The 16,958-nt window shown below is 34.5% G+C and overlaps 1 protein-coding gene across 1 annotated transcript; it reads right to left on the bottom strand.

Annotated features, from left to right (window-relative positions):
• Positions 1-9,028: 9,028 nt before the first annotated feature.
• Positions 9,029-12,767, bottom strand: LOC134839912 (uncharacterized). The gene is made up of 3 exons (XM_063855540.1): positions 12,164-12,767; positions 10,925-11,392; positions 9,029-10,716 (listed from the first exon to the last, which is right to left on the bottom strand). The coding sequence occupies exons 1-3, from the start codon at positions 12,765-12,767 to the stop codon at positions 9,158-9,160; spliced, it is 2,631 nt and encodes an 876-aa protein (XP_063711610.1). The 3' UTR covers positions 9,029-9,157.
• Positions 12,768-16,958: the final 4,191 nt, after the last annotated feature.

Here is a 16,958-nt window from a genome sequence, read left to right as displayed (position 1 = left end):
AATATATGCGGTTTTTCATGAGCTGTCAAAAAATTTCGAAGCACCGAAGGTGCGTTAAACGCTAGTTTTACTTGAATCCATCCCTGAATATTTGCGCAAAATGTTTGAAATTAGTTTTCAAAAAAACTTGGAAATTTATATACTAAATGACACTTTTGGCGATTAACAAATCTATTATACATTTGAATGCTGGGTTCACTATTTCGCCAGGTTTAAGCTTTTTCAACGTATTATTTTTGCACGTTTAAGTTATATCGTATATTGCAATGGTTAAGATTTTGTTCTTCGGTTTTCCAGTTTTAATTTAGTCGTTATTTCACCGAGTTTAAAATAAGCAGCCTAATATTGGGATGCTGTCCGGATGTCTCGAAAATGGGAATAAAAAAATTAAAGGTTCGAAATTACACACCCTGTAATTGGGTGCAATCAGAGTACACTAAAAATTGCAGATGTTTTTTCCAATATATGCGGTTTTTCATGAGCTGTCAAAAAATTTCGAAGCACCGAAGGTGCGTTAAACGCTAGTTTTACTTGAGTCCATCCCTGAATATTTGCGCAAAATGTTTGAAATTAGTTTTCAAAAAAACTTGGAAATTGATATACTAAATGACACTTTTGGCGATTAACAAATCTATTATACATTTGAATGCTGGGTTCACTATCTCGCCAGGTTTAAGCTTTTTCAACGTATTATTTTTGCACGTTTAAGTTATATCGTATATTGCAATGGTTAAGATTTTGTTCTTCGGTTTTCCAGTTTTAATTTAGTCGTTATTTCACCGAGTTTAAAATAAGCAGCCTAATATTGGGATGCTGTCCGGATTCACTTTGCTTTTTAGTTAGTTTTTGCTTTTAGTTTCCGAGATGTGACGTTTTTTGATTTTTGCAATACAAAAATTTTGTATTGAAAAATTTTGGTATGAATTTTGCAACCATGCAAACTTAAGCCACAAATATGAAAAAAAAAAGAATTAAAAAAGTTTTTCCATTCTTTTCTTGAAAATCTTGCGACAAGGAAGGCTAGTGCAATCGGTTACCAGAGTTTTGTTTCCGTAAATATTTTTCTTTTCGCAGGACTTTTCATTGGGATTCTTTTCTTGGACGCTTTTGAGGACAATAGTTTTACCGCTACAGATATATTTTGTGCTTATTAGCATTTCAAACAAATATATGTCCTATTAAAATTATCTTTCTCTGTTGGTTGTATTTTCCTAGTTCGATTTGTTGAAATGTTTTTTTTTTTTCGTTTTTTTTTCTCTTTTTTTCCGGCCTGATATGTTTAAGCCTATATTATATCGGCTGATTGCCCTTATTTTGCTTTATATCGCTTGACGAGCAAAAAGTTTTTATTTCGGCTTTTTTCTTAATTTTTTTTCGGCTGAATAGGTTTTGGCCTGTATTATATTGGCTTTTTGGCCTCCTATTGCGCTGTCGACGAGCTGTGTGTTTGTTTTTAAGGTAAGATGGACTTTTTTTTATTGGTCTTGAGTTTTTTTGAATTTTTTTTTTGGCTTTTTGTGTTTTTTTCTCTTTTTTCGACTTGATACGTTTCGGCCTTTTTTATATCGAAATAGTGGCAGCGTATTGTTTCTTTTGACGTGCGAATAAAATTTGTTTGCTTAAGAGTGACGGGGACTTGATTTTTTTTTTGAATTTTTTTTCGCCTAAAGGGTTTCTGTTAAGGGATTTTCGGCTTTGTTGCCGCTTGCTAATTTTTTTTTCGATGCTTCTTTTACATTTTATTGTCTGGGCACGTTTTTTTTCATAGCTAGCTGCATTCTTTTCGAAAGAATTAGTTTTTGACATTTTCAAATTTTTTAGTTTTTTTTTTCGACTTAGCGGCCTTCTTGTTTTGTATTGCAAGTTGTGCGAAGCTCAGCTCGCCGCTGTGTTAAAATTACTGTAATCGGAACCTTATGTGCTACTTGCTCAGGAACAGGTAGTTCATGTTAGTTATTTTGAAATGGTTTTTCATTGTTGTTTAACGCATTTAGCCTTGATTGCTTATAACTTTTGAAATTTTTGCTGGTCTTATATCCTTTGCTTTGCAAAAGAAAATACAATGTTCGATGTATACAAAAATACAATGTTCGATGACCAACCCTGTAATTGGGTGCATATTTGTTTCCAATATATGCAGTTTTTCATGAGCTGTCCGGAGGTGCGTTAAGCGCTAGTAATATTTGAAAAACTTTTCAACATTCATCAATGTATATCTAACTGGACACTCCGAGAGCAAAAAACTGTTCTCGAAGTTATTGTTGAATTATTTCAAATTATTTTTTATTTCATAACCAATTCAACATTTTTTTCTTAATTTTTCTTTTTTTTTTGGCCAAATTGACACGCGACTATTGTAATTGAGGCGAAGAGAGACTGAACTCTCAGCTTAATTCTACTACAATTTATAATAATTTTAGCTTTTACACTGTTTGTTTTTGCTGTAACTTTCCAAATGACATAATTCCTAAATGTTATAAAAACAAACCTATTATATATTTAAATGCGGGCTTCACTATCTCGCCATGTTTAAGCTTTTTCAACGTATTATTTTTGCATGTTTAACTGAAGAATTTTTTCACGTTCAAGCTATATCGTATATTGCAATGGTTACGTTTTTTTTTCAATTTTCCAGTTTAAATTCAGTGTTTATTTCAAGTTTGTAATTAGCCAACCAGTAGTAGGATATTGTCAGAGTTTTCCCAGGTTTTGCGATCTTGATTCCATATATAAATAACCAAATCCTTTTACTTTACAAGATAGGGAATTTTCGAGATTTTTCAAAAATTTCAAGAAAATTTATTTTAGAGAAATTTCTTCTTTTTTTGAAATTCTCACTCTGTAGTTGGGTGCTGTCAGGGTACTCTCAGGGGCTGCAAATCTTGCCTCCAATTTTCATTTCTCAAATCCTTGTAGTTTTCGAGAAATGACGTTTTTTATGACTTTTTCTAAAATTTTTCAGAGAGCTCAAATTACAAAATAATTCGTTAGAGTGAAATTCTCAACCCTGTAGTTGTGTACTTTCAAAAATTGCCAATATTATCATCAAAAAAGATTGCTCAATTTTTGGGTAGTTATCGAGATGTGATACTTTTTTAAAAAAAACTTAAGGTGAAGTTTCTCAAAATTTGAATTTCCCAACTTGTAAAGATTTCCCAGCGGAGAAAAAACTTTACCTATTGATCCAGCTTAGTTGGCCTTCTAACTGAATTTATGAATGCACTTAGGTATATATGCACTTTTTGAGTTCAATTGAAATTCATATGCTAAAAGTGACGTAAATAGCATTCTCCAAATACGAAGGTGGAATTGGAGCAAAAAACTGTGAACGATTTCTAGTTTCGAAAATGGAATTTAAGTTTTAGATTTACACCGTAATAAAAATTTTCTGTTCGTCCAGTTTTCTCAAGTTGGGTTCATGTTATCACACAAGCGCCAGTCATAAATGTTAGAGAAATTCCAAGAGGTTAAAGGGCATCTATTTTTTTTGAAAATGGTAAGTTAAAATTTTTCAAGAAAGTCAGTGTTTTTTATGTTTACTTGCGTTCATTACTCTTTTCCAATCGTCGATTGGCAATGCGATTCAGTTCGACTCATCTCGAACTCATCTCGACTCATCTCGAAAGTATTTATTGCATCAATGGATTTGTTCGTTTCCAATAGCTTAAAGAATTCAATCATTTTTAGAATGTTTTATTACATTGAATTTTTTCCTAAATTTTTGGGTTTTTACTTAGAGTTATTTGAAATCGGAGAACAATTCATCTCATTTCGTTCAATATTCATCTCCAAATTCTATCAGAAAAGTAAGTATAAATTACATCTATGGAGTTGTTCGTTTCCAAAAGTTTTAAAAAAATGAACTTTTTTTCCATTGATTTTTTTCCTAATTTTTTGTTGGTTTTACTTAGAATAATGTGAAATCGGAGAACAACCCACCTCCATTCGCTCAAAGTTCATCACGAAATTTATTGAGAAAAGTAAGTATAAATTGCATCTACGGAGTTGTTCGTTTCCAAAAGTTTAAAAAAGTAATGAACTTTTTAATTTTCTTTCCATTGATTTTTTTCCTAATTTTTTGTTGGTTTTACTTAGAATAATGTGAAATCGGAGAACAACACCCACCTCATTTCGCTCAATTTTCATCTCGAAATTTAATGAGAAAAGTAAGTATAAATTGCATCTACGGAGTTGTTCGTTTCCAATAGTTTGAAAAAGTAATGAACTTTATTAGTTTATTCCATTGATTTTTTTCCTAATTTCTTGTTGGTTTTACTTAGAATAATGTGAAATCGGAGAACAATCTACCCCTCTTCGCTCAAAGTGCATCTCGAAATCCTATCGGAAAAGTCAGTATAAATTACATCTATGGAGTTGTACACGTTGACTTAGATAAAAAAAAATCTGTACACGTTGACTTAGATTTTCGCCCTCATCGAAAAATCATCAAAAATGAAAAAAGAGAAAAAAGAAACAGCTGAAACCATTGTATTTCGATGGAAGGCAAGAAACTATCAGGTTGTTCGTTTGTTCACTTTACCAAGTTGCATTGGAGTACGGCAACGCTATGTTAGTTTTCAAAATAGAAAGTTAACGAAAATAGTATTTTTTAAAAAGCCATGAAATTGAATCGTCAAGGACTTTTAACAAGATTTTTGACGCTCGATATAGCTGCCAAGGACGGAAGGCTGCGTGAAAAAAGTGGTCGATGGGATAACTTTTCTAAAATAAATTTGAAACAATCCGAAAAAGAACAATCAGCCAAACTTAAAAGAAAATAACTTTGAAAACTGCCACCATTTTGCCCTAACGCAAGGCAAAATTGGGTCTGTTTCATGAAAAAAGTTTAACCGGATATCAAAAAAGACTGCCCGAAAAATTAATTTTTCCATGTACTTCTCTTAGTCTCTCAAACTTTGAATAATTCTTCGGTATAATAAAAATTGTTAAATTTTGTTCAATAAATTTTGAGCTGAGGTACTGCAATTTTGACCCAACGTAGAAAATAGACGTTTTAAGAGATTAAAAGTCTTCACAAGCTGTCGCGCGATTCAAGACTTAAAAATGAATGTCATTATCCTACGCTCTTTGAGCGTGTAAATTTTCAGTACCTCAGTATAAAAACATTTGAAAGTTTATTTGAAACACCCTATTTAAAATCAAATAAGGTGGTAGCCTGTACGAGCCTAAAACGCACCTCAAGAAAAAATTACTAATCTCTTTAGCAAACTCTAAAAAGTAAAAACTATGTACAAAGACCGCTCTTTTTTATTCATTCCCTTAGCGGTTAAAAGGCCTTAATAGCATTAAAAACTATACCAGTTTTTTTTCGACACTGAGAAAACTGCTCAGTATTTTTGTTTCAAAAATGTAACTTTAGATTTTGAGTTAAACTAACCTGGCGAGAAGAATAAGACTCAAGAAATATAACATGTTGTTTTGTAAGAGTAAGCAAATGATTTTTTTTTTCAGTATAATTAAAAGGAATAAAACAAATCTTAGTCGTCAAGGCTGATGTTCGTGTAAATTTGAATCAACCTTTTCTAAAAAAATATCTAATTTTCTGGAGCTTGAAACATGACAAAAATTTATATTAAATGCAAATAAACATTTGTTTCGTTTCTTGACAAATTTGAGCTGTTTTTTAAAATTTCTATTTCAAAATTAATTCTTTATCTGCAATGTTTTCTGGATGAATTCTAAATATATGAAATTGAAACGTTGAAACTGACAACTTCAGATCTGAGTTTAAATCCAAGCTATAAATTTTTAATAGAATTGTTTCTGAGTCAAAATTAAAAGTTTTCAGTAAAATTTTTCTTAGCCTTGTTTCATTTAAATTGATTGAAAGTTAGATTAATTTTTGAACTAACACATTTTTTGCTTAATTAGACGTCACTGGTCGTCTTATTCGTCTTGGTTTAATCGGAATTTTGTAAAGTGTTTGGTCTTTTGGGTCTTTTGGGTCTTTCGGGTCTTTTTGGTCGGCAGGGGTTCGAATCCCTGAGGAGGGCGATTACAACCCCCCTAAATCCGCCCCTGATTACAAGGATTGATTATAGTTTGGAATTTATAGTTTGGGAACTATTTTTTTTGGCTTTCCCCGATTCTGCTCATTGTAAATTTCGCTGTTTTTTAGACTACGTTGGACCATTTAATGCTTCAAATCAGACACTTATACTTCATAATACAAATATTGAATTTCATTTTTTTATGTTATTAATGATAAAAAACAAAAGTGACGACAGGTGCGTACGATTATTCAAAACTGACTATGGTACGCTTTAGTATTTTAGGGTGCGAGTATACAATTTTGTAGTCAATGATTTTCTACTCGATAAACTGCTAATATGGTTCTGAACCTGACATATGTGTGTTTATTCAATTGATAAAGTCTGTCACGAGATTTTGACCCAAATTCTAGCTATAGTAGTTATCAATGCGGTTTATAACAAGGTTAGTTTGAACGTAAGAAAAGCACAACAGTACTGGCATGTAAGTTTAAAAAAGACTGCTCATCAGGGCAAAGCCCTGAATGTTCCGACTGCCCTTTAGTTGATCTCGAATCGTTTTTGGTAAATATTGACAACTAACTGAATTTTAAGTTGATAATATCATAATTTAAATGTTACAATTTGACTCGTATATGGAATAATATAAAACCAATTAGCTGTCTAAATTCAATTTCAAGCGATTTTGCAGTACGGGATAAATTGACGCATGTAAAGTATAAAACGAGCAATTTAGACAGATTCGTGGCAGATTTTTTTGTGGTGTGCACACCCGGCTGGGCCCATGCAGATGTAGAGATCAATCCCCCGAGTGACCAAATATTTGCAAAATCGATTTGAAAAAAAATACACCCCGAGCATATATATATACCTCATTTTCTACACAATTAGGAAAAATTGACGTTTTCTAAAATCAAATTTTGGTATCTTTATATTGTTGTTAAAGAACGCTTTTTTATATGAAAATCTGTCAGTTAAATTGTTGATGTTGGAAAATATGAAGAATATGACTTTGCGTTGTTGAAAGGAGACAGTTCTCACAGTGGCAAATAAGGAACTTGCATGAAAAAATAATAAATTTGAGATATATATCATTGAAACTACTAGGATGTACAAAAAATTGCGAGAAAACTCTACAATAAGCATTTATTTATACTTAAAAATTATATGACAAGCGTCTTTCCTTAAACCCAAAATTCATTATTTTTCAAGTTTTGCTGAAAGTTTTTGAGTTTTGTCGAAAACACAATAGCCAAGTCTTTTTAGCACAAGCAATCATATTGTTTGATGGGAATAAATCTCACAGATACCCGCCTTTGCGTAGTTATTGTCTGAGATAATATTTCTAATATTTCATACTTCACTCTGATCTATGAAATAAAACCTTAAACTTTTGTGTTTGGCTAGCAAGTTTCCAGTCAAAATTTTACTTTTAAAAAATTGTGGCATGATTTTTTTGACAAATTGAAGTTTTTTTACAAAACAAAAACATTAAACGTTTCGTGTTTGAGTTGCACAAAACTTTTTAGTGAATTTAGTCAATTTTGTTTGAAAAACTTCGCCTAGACTATGTTTTAGAGAAACTTTTTTTTCTACTTATAAAAAAAACTAACTTTAGCATGCAATTTTTTTTGAAAAAAAAAAATGTTTTTAGTAGCAAGAAAATGATGTTGCGGCTAAAATTAACAACAAAAATTTTTTTCCTAAATTACGTTTTTTTCACATTGCAGTAAAGTAAGAATTGCAAAGTAAAAATTGCCTATCTTACAGTTTTCATATATGGAAATTGTATGACCGGAATTTTTTTGCAATATAGTAGAAATTGCTTCTCATAAAGTTGTCATATATTTTTATAGTAAATGGCATGACCCTTGTCTTTTTGTTTCAACTTTCGAAGAATAGATGGAAAATTAGTGCGAGATGTGTCTTGTTTTCTCTTAAACCAGCCAATTTTTAACCAAGTTTTTTAATACCACCTGAATGGTATCGAGGCCCTAAGCCTAAATTAAAGGCATAAATGTTACATGTGGTTACTTCTTATGAAGTTATGGAGACTTCAAATCGCTAACTCGGACAATGAACGCAAGATGTATTTCCTGCTTAGCAACTCAATTAGCTTGACTCAGCCATTTTTGTAGCCAATCAATTAGCTCGTACTATTACAATAATAGCAGCTGAAAACATCCTATTGTATTTAACAAATCGCAAGGGTGAAAAATTTTGAAAAATAAGACAGAATTAGTATATATTTTTTTTGAAATTCTTATAGTTTTTAAAAGACAAAATTTGTGCAATAATTGATAGGAAATTTTCATATCATCTGAAAATTATTGACGTCCTGGGCTCAAATTTAGTTAGAAGATTTTACTTCTGATCTTTTTTTGTAAAGTATATTTTGTACTTTTTTCCCGATTTTTGAAAAAAAAAGTACAAAATATATAAGCTGAATGTTTTTTTTCTGAATATGAGATGAATGTTTTTTTTCTAATGATACCGATTTCAACTGTTTAATCAAGCTTTTTTCTTTTTCATATATAGATCCTCTAAGCTTAAAATCACAAATATATATTTCACATGTGACAATTTTTTATGAAGTGATGTGGGTTTGAATTTTTTGATTATTGAAATAAGTGATACTCCGGGAATTACACAAGAGATCTCAGGAAGTAATATCAAATGAACAATAATTGTTTTCACAGCTCATTAGCAAAAATTTTGCTAATTATAGCCAACATACTTCTGCTGTAAATTTTTTGACGACAATATTATTGTGGTTTTTGAGTAATCAGAGTATCTACAACATATAAAAGCAAAAACATGATTTTACACTGTGTGCTACAGTGCTGATTTAAATTATCCGGACACAGGGAAAACAACTTGAAAATAGGGCATGAAACTCGCAAAACCAATTGCACCCTATTACTTTTGCAAAATTTCTAAGCCATTTTTGTCTTCATCATTTTTTAACTGAGCAACTCAATTTGAGAAAACCGCGTTCTTATTTTCGATTTTGCGTTTTTTCCAAAAAATTTAAATCAGCACTATACAAAGCATGGAACAAGGAGTTTTTCTATGCTTTTGAATGCCAAATACAAATATTTTTTAACATATTAAGATTAACTGTTTTTTATCCTACTTCAGATAACCTATACTAACTTTGATAGTACGGCAGTTATTTTCTCATTTCCTATTAGCTTGGAAAACTCTAAAGCAGTTTTTCCATCATAATCATTAGCACAGTCGTCTAGATAACATTTCCTTGCTACTGCATTTTCAAGCAAAGCTTCGACTGTCTCTAGATTCCCAAACCAGATTGCGTAATACAAGCAATTGTGTTTGTATTTTAAATTAAATCTGGTGAATCCATTTTCAAGCAGCAATTTCACGCATGAAGTGCTGGAGTTATTTTTGCATATCATCGCCAATATTGTAAAAGCTTGACTGGTTTTTGAATTATGTGGACTTTTTTCGACTTCTGAAAAATATAATTCATTGATACGGTCTTCCCAGAGGTCAAATTTTTTCAGAAGATCGCCTACAAATTTAAACGTTGTGAGGTCTCCGCTGAACGCGCCGTGATATAGTAAGTTGGTGGATATTTCTAGCAAGATCTTAAGTGAATCTTCGGAAAGAAGGCCGAAAAGCATTTCAAGGACTTTCACACATCGTTTCCTCAGGAATTCATAGACAGATTTCACGACGTTGCAGTTTGCTATTAAATCGTTATAAGTCGCGCTTCGATTGGTTATGTTCATTTCAGCGTGGATCGAATTTGTCAACATCGGTTTGATAAGTTCACCAAAAAGCTCCGCAAACTTTCCTAGAAACTGCGTCGACATGTCAGCGTGAAGAATTGAAATTATTCGTGCTATCTCGGAATAATCGAGATTCTTAATGAACTTGTTGTTCATTCGTTTCAGTACTTGGATGTTTTGGGAAATCACGGCAGCTCTTGCAACCTCAGAGGAGATTCTTGTTCTTTCGGTTATCTGAGAAATATCAACCTCCGATTCTCCGTTTCTGGCCTCGATCAAAGTATCCTCAAACTCACAGCTGACAATAGACAGAACTGCCTTGAAAAAGTCAAGATGTTTGTCATTGACGTAAAAACGGAAATTGAAACGCGCGCGAGTGAATCCTTCGGCAAGTACTTTCAAAACTGCACACATATAATCTTCGTTTTGCAGAACTTCTGTTTCGGAGAGAAAGTGGATGACGAAAAACAAGACAGAAACTTCAGCGCCTCCGAAGCTGAAATCGAAGTTCGCGTCGGGTCCTAGCTGATCACGGTTCACTACAATCACTCTATCTCCATGCTGGTCGGCTAACGACTCGAATTCTTCATTTCGATCGGCCAAAATAATTATGAGGTAACTTGGGTCGGCAGATTTTAGTTCAAGGTCGTCCACTTTTTTATAGGGCAAAGGTTGCTCGAAAATGTCTTTCGACTGGTTGGTCAAAAAACACTGAGTAAGTCTCGCGCTCACGTGATCAAAGGGACGTCGGGCGTGAAAGAACTTCGATGAAAGAGCGCCAATATGAGCAGCGCTTCTGAAGAGTATGTTTAGTGTAACTAGATGGAATCCTTCTAGGCCGATGAACTTCCCTTGGCCTTGAATTTGATTGAGGTCAATCGGTGCCATATTGCTGATCCACACTTTGCCAAAGTGAGGGAAGAGCTCTTCAAATGTTGGCTGAAGTTCAACTAAAATGTGGAGTCTCAATAACTCATCAAACGTGGTTTTCAAAATCAAAAAACTTCAAATATCGTAAACTATTTGATTTACCAAACCCCCCTTTCCCCCGCAATCACATGAGCGCCACAATAATCTTTGAAAATTATTCCAGATTTTGCATTTATTACATAAAAACAACTTAATTTTTTTGACACTTGAATGAAAACATCAGCTTACTCATTTGCGGAGACTCGAATCTGACTTCATCAACTAGTAGTACACTTCTATGCAAATGTCTCCAAGTAACCGTCGACCATTTGTCTTCTCTGCTTGATTTTTCCAGATCAATCAGCTCAAATTTTTGAGCAAAGAAGTCACAATCAGATTTTTGAACGAACTCTTTTAATTGTCTTCTCAGCCAATATTTGGACTCTGGAACAGCAAAATAGACTTTGTCGATGTTGCTTTTCATCGCTTCCTGAAAAGCCACAATTTGCAAAAGCGTCGTTTTTCCCGTGCCTGGCTCCCCATAAATGTGAACGAATCTCAGGTCTCTCTCTAGTAATCTGTACTGCTGGATACTTGGAAGAATATCCAGTTTCATCCACTGTGTGAGGAGGTTTTCATCTAAGTTTCCAGCAGCCTTCTGGTACTTTTCTGGATTTATTCTCTGTGAAATTGACAAGAATGCGCTTTCAGACTGCTCTTGAAAATTCCCAATAATCATCATTGCGGAAATTTACCTCAAAACTTGAATGGTTTCATTTACACAGTCTTCACCGCTAGTTTTGGCCGTTTCCAAAAATGGTCCATACTCAGCGCTACCATAACTTGAGCTGGAATTTTCCTCCTCCGATGAAAATAGAGCATCGATAGAAAGCTCAGCATTACCAAGTGAAAGAAAGTTTTCTTTCTTCGAAATTCCATACAGCCGCAATTCTTCGCTTTTCAAAGACTTTTCTTTCAACAAAAAGCAAACTTGAGGTAGAAATTCATAGGAAATCTCTTCTTTCTTAGGCACAAAACCGGCTAAAAAGTTGTCAACTGCGACTTTATTTGTGTTGGTGATATAAATTACAAATTTAACATAACGTCTGATAAAATGGTATCCTTTTTGCAAAAATTCTTCGCTGATTTCAAGACCGGGTGTTCTAGATTTGTGAAAATGGATCCACAAACTCAAAACAATTAGTTGAAGTTTGGGAGCGGTTGTCAAAGTAATTTGTTTGAGTTTGTTGGCAATGGCACTTTTGGGTTCTTGGGGGGATGACGTTAATCCAAGTTCAAATGAAATAAATCCCTTGGCTGTGCACCACAACCAATCACATTCGAAAGAGTCATTCTTGTTCACCCTCGTGAAAATTTTCCCAATTGTTTTCTGATCAACTGTATATAGCAAAACTCCGTGCGAAAGCTGGTAACTACGCAAAAGCTTCATCCAAAAATCGCGCAGCTCTGCGAGAAATTTTCGGGTACCATCATCATTGCTCTGCAAAACACTACCTGGATTTTCCTTGTCCAGTAAGCTAATGGGCGCCACATCTAAACTGGGTAAGGTCTCCAACTTCTCGCCAAATTCTGGGAAATATAGGCCAAAAATGGATGTAATAACTTCGTCCACGTTTGCGGGTGAAAATGAAGTGCCGTTAACCGATGGAATTGAGGTCGGATTTACAAAGAACCGGAAAATTTTCGGACATGTCAAAATCATGCATGCAACAATTTGATCAAAATCGATTTTGATTTTGACAGGGTCTCGGCTGTCCGAAAATTTGTCTTCTTTTGAAAACAAAACCGTGAGACCGAATGGTTTGTTTTTACTCGGTTTGTAGGCAAATGAGAAACAGATTTGATTGTTGGCCCATTTCTTCAACCCATTAGTAACATGAACTCTTATTCTTTCAGCCGCTTCTTCGGCAGTTTTCTCCGATACTCCTGGTTTGCTGAACTCAACGAGGAGTCTAACTTCGACAAAACTATGAATTATTTTACTCAGATCGAAAAGTTTTTCTATCAACTCCAACTGGGATATCACTTTTTCGGCAATGGCTTGTTCCGAGTTAGGTGTTCCTGATTTCATTTTGTCTCTGATTTGAGCAGTAACAAAAAGTATTAGTTTGCAACTATGTACGTCAACATACACACAATTAATCGAGCTTTGTGGATTTTTTCAAAAGTTTCTTCTAAGTTGGCAAAACCAGAAGCGTAAGCTGCGTGATAGTCGTACAAAATGCAGCCTCCTCGAATAGATGTGTCTTTTTCAATGTAGTTTGTGATATCTTTTTTCAATTCCGGGCTAAATTTAGGCATTTTGGGCAATTTGAGTGGCGGGGAAACATTTTCAGTATTGAAAATTCCGGGATAGTGTTTGGAAACTGTTCCAACTGCGTCATCAATAGTTATCAGCTTGAGATGACCAATTGAAGAAGCCGCATTAGAAAAATCAGGATGCAAAGTCACGACTGGTCTCAATTCTCCGGCCATTTTGTGCCCTTTTTAGATCGGAGCCTAGTAGAAAAATGGACTAGAATTGCAACACTCGACTATACGCTATCGGCAGATCCGTTTGTTAAACTATTTGACAAAATCAGGAACGAAATAACGAATATTGGCAGTACAAGAGTCCAAGCAGATTAACATTAACAGAATAAATATACAATTATGTCGCCATAAATAGAATACAGGAATACTAATCATGCTTTCCATTCAGATGTTTGCTGTTAGCCTTCAGACTTATTCATAGATTTTACATTAAATCCAAAATGTTGCAACTGAAAGGTCAACTTTGATGTCGTCATTATGTTCCGAACATAATGTTCCAATTTTTGAAATCACGGTTGAAACCCATTAAGTAGTTTCAATTCAAATTCATTTTGGCAGAAATTTACATGAACCAATCGAAGAATAGACAAAATTCGCAGTCTCTCAATGTAGACTTCGCTAATTTACTGAATACTGAGACACGGTAAAATACGGACCGCCGAGATACAATAACTTGGAGCCATTGGCAAATCTTAAAGTTAATCAAAAAATGAAAAAAAAAGTTCGAGCAGTCCCTCGTATAGCGTGCGCAAAAGCTTTTCCAGTAAGTGGTTTTCCAAAAAAAATCCGGATAATTTGTCGACCATATTTTACTTGTACCATATTGATTTTCCGAGGTTTCCCCATAACACTTTAAAGACTCTATTTAGCCAAAATGTTTTGCGCCAAAACTCTCTGCGATGTCTTTGGGCCCTTTTTTGGAATGATTTTGACCAAACAATTGGGTCGCAGCTGTTACCGCATAAAACAAACACCAGATACCTGCATAATAAATGAAAATATATTGTTTCCAGGCTGATAAATCAATCATGATAGTTATAAAACAGCATTTCCTGAGAGACAGTCATGAGACCTTCTGATCCGTTTTCAGACTTCTCTGATTTCAAACTTCTCTGACAGACCTGCATCAAACACCACTGATACTGCACATGAAAGCATCATGATAGCAACATTGCACACATAGGATGTAGCAACATTGCACACATAGAACCATCAAGTCCTACTGGACAAGGGTTTACCTGAGAAACCAGACTGGAGTTAGACCCTCAGTGACACAAATGGTTTTGGAACGGTTTGAAGTTACTATATTTTAAGTTACAGCTTAGTGGCTGACCTTAAAAAAGTTTTACGTAGACTTTGGCGCCACGTATACTTATTTTCAATTGAAGCATGTGCGGAACAAAAAGTAAACTTTTTGGTCAAACCTGCCCAAAAAGTGCCTAAAACACCTTTTTTAGGCCGTAATTTTCAAAATTAGGGTGCGGCGCAAGAAAATTGGCCAAAACAAGGTCTTTTTAGTGAATTGAGAGAGCTCGGAAAATCATTGTGATCGAGACAATGATCGACAAAAACTTGAAAATCAGCCCCATCGAGAAAAACCTAGATCTGCATCTGCGCCCATTGTTTGATTTTTTCGAAGATCGTTTGTCTCTCAAATATATAGTTTACTTGAGGGAGAGTGAATTCTGATTTGTTTAAAATTTTTAAAATTAGTCATAAAATTAAAAAAATAAAATGGTCTTAAAAACTGAGATTATTTTATACTCCGCGACATAAATTCTGTGACAAAACAGTGCTTTTAAAACCATACACATATAAACATGAATTTTAGTACGGAGATAGACAAATATTATATCAAAGCTACGGATGGTTTTATTAGTCACTTGTTTCACCTCCTGAGGCTACAGAGCTCGAATCTTTTGTGCAGAGGTTTCATCAAATTGACTTGTTTTTTGTTTTATCCGACCAGCAGCTGGCTGGAATTTCCGTTTTGAGTTGTTGTTTCGTTGCTGTGGCCTTCTTCTCTACCATATCTTTCATTTACTTCCAAATATTTTCAATGCCAGACCCCTCTTCTCCCCTAGTTAGACCAAGTTAAGATCTTCATTAATTAGTTCAAGTTGTTGTTGTCGTTGCCTAGGTTCCCGTAGTTTGGCCCTCCTTTTGTCCGTCGTTTGTGGCTTCTTCCGTCTCGAGTTGAAAGAAAGCGGCTGCCTCGATTGGGTTTTTCAACAGTGCGTGGGGGTGAGTGTGGTCGGGTTTGCGCTGCACCTGAATAGGTGACCCGTTGTGTGGGTTTCTGAGTTGCACTGTAGGCATGCTTCTGAGGTTGTTTCGTCTAGTCTGTGCAGATAAATTTGTAGGAATGGGGAGTAACCGCTCCGCAACTGGGCAAGGATCCGTCTGGTAACGGGCCTCTCTTCGTGCACGTAGGAGGGATTTTGTCCGGCGGGTTTCGAAGTCCGCTGAACGGCCATTTGCTCCAACTGACAGCGTGTTGGTTCCACCATTGAAAGGCGGCCTTGACTGGAGCCATTAATTCAGGTTAAATTCTCTAAGCGCTGTATGTAGAATGCTCGATATTCTCACTGGATGAAAAACTGATTGAACCTGATTTTGTCACAAAACAATTGCTTTAAAATGAAACCATTGCTTTTTTAGTTGCGTATATGTGATTGGACAATGTAGTCAATTAATTTCCGTAGTTTTGTTGATGCTAGCAACAGAAAATGCCCCCATCTCAAAAACTAAATTAGTCAAGCATTCAGATTAAATTAATATTATAAAAAACTATGGCACTTGATCAACTATACCAACAAATGGCAACAACGCACTCCAAATTTCATTGCTTCCTTAAATTGGTGCTATCAAAAAAAACTAGGGTTCTTTGTTCACATCATCATCCAATGACTTCACCGCAGTTCACAAACCAAGTGTATTACTTTAAGGTTTGGTTTTGCTTCAAATTTAATTGGTTCCTTAAATTGGTGCCATCAAAAATATACGGCCTTTTGTTCACTTCATCAACCAATCACTTCACGGCAATTCTCCAATCAAGAGTATTACTTCAAGACTTTTGTTTCTGACAAAATTAATTTCAATCTGTTTACAATTCACTTTTCTTTCACCTCATCGTAACCTTCAATCTTCTTTTCCTCTAAAATTAGTGACACTCTTCCTTCCCGATACTACAAGGCCGATTTTATGTATGCATTATCCCAGCTTTGAACATTGTGATTAGCTTTTTGAACAATGAATCATTAAATGTATCACTTTTTTCTTTCGAAGGCAACCGGCACAATGAAAAAATAATTGGCACAATGAAGCAATTGCAGCAAAGATTACATTGGAGACACCCGTATTTTGGTAAGTAATAGCTATTGATTTATGATTTTGGCCCCATTTTGTTAAAATACATTGTACACTGACAACAGTCACAAAGAAATTACTGCAGATGCGTCAAAATTTAATCAAGATCTGAAAAACGCAAGAAAAAATCAACAAGATTGGAAAATTAAAAGTGCTTCAAAGTACCAAAAAAAACTATTTTTTCTAAGCAAATTACCTCATGGAATGACTATGAAAAAAGGTTAAAAAAGAGTTATGGAAGACAGTCCAGCCAGGGTAGCAGCAGATGAAAACGAAAAAGCTATGAGAGTTTAAAGGGATTAGTCCATTTTGTTTGCCAGAAGTTGGAACAATGTTTTATAATCAAGACATTGCTCCAATTGAGGTAAGTAGTGAGTGTCAGAAACATCACAGAAAAAGCAGATTGGAAGTAAAGTCGAAATGAAAGGAAACTGTTTGAAACTGTTTAGAATTGGTTGAAAGAAAAACTAAACTCTCTCAAAAAAAAATCCTTGGTTTCTGAAATGCGGAGATTTGGTTGGGTGATTTAGGGAACCAAAATTAGTCAGCTTGCGTGCATTCATACGCAGTTCATGAAAAG

This window comes from Symsagittifera roscoffensis, chromosome 2 (assembly GCF_963678635.1).
Source record: "Symsagittifera roscoffensis chromosome 2, txSymRosc1.1, whole genome shotgun sequence".
NCBI classification, from domain to species: Eukaryota; Metazoa; Xenacoelomorpha; order Acoela; family Convolutidae; genus Symsagittifera; species Symsagittifera roscoffensis.
This window is presented reverse-complemented; position numbering and strand designations above follow the sequence as displayed.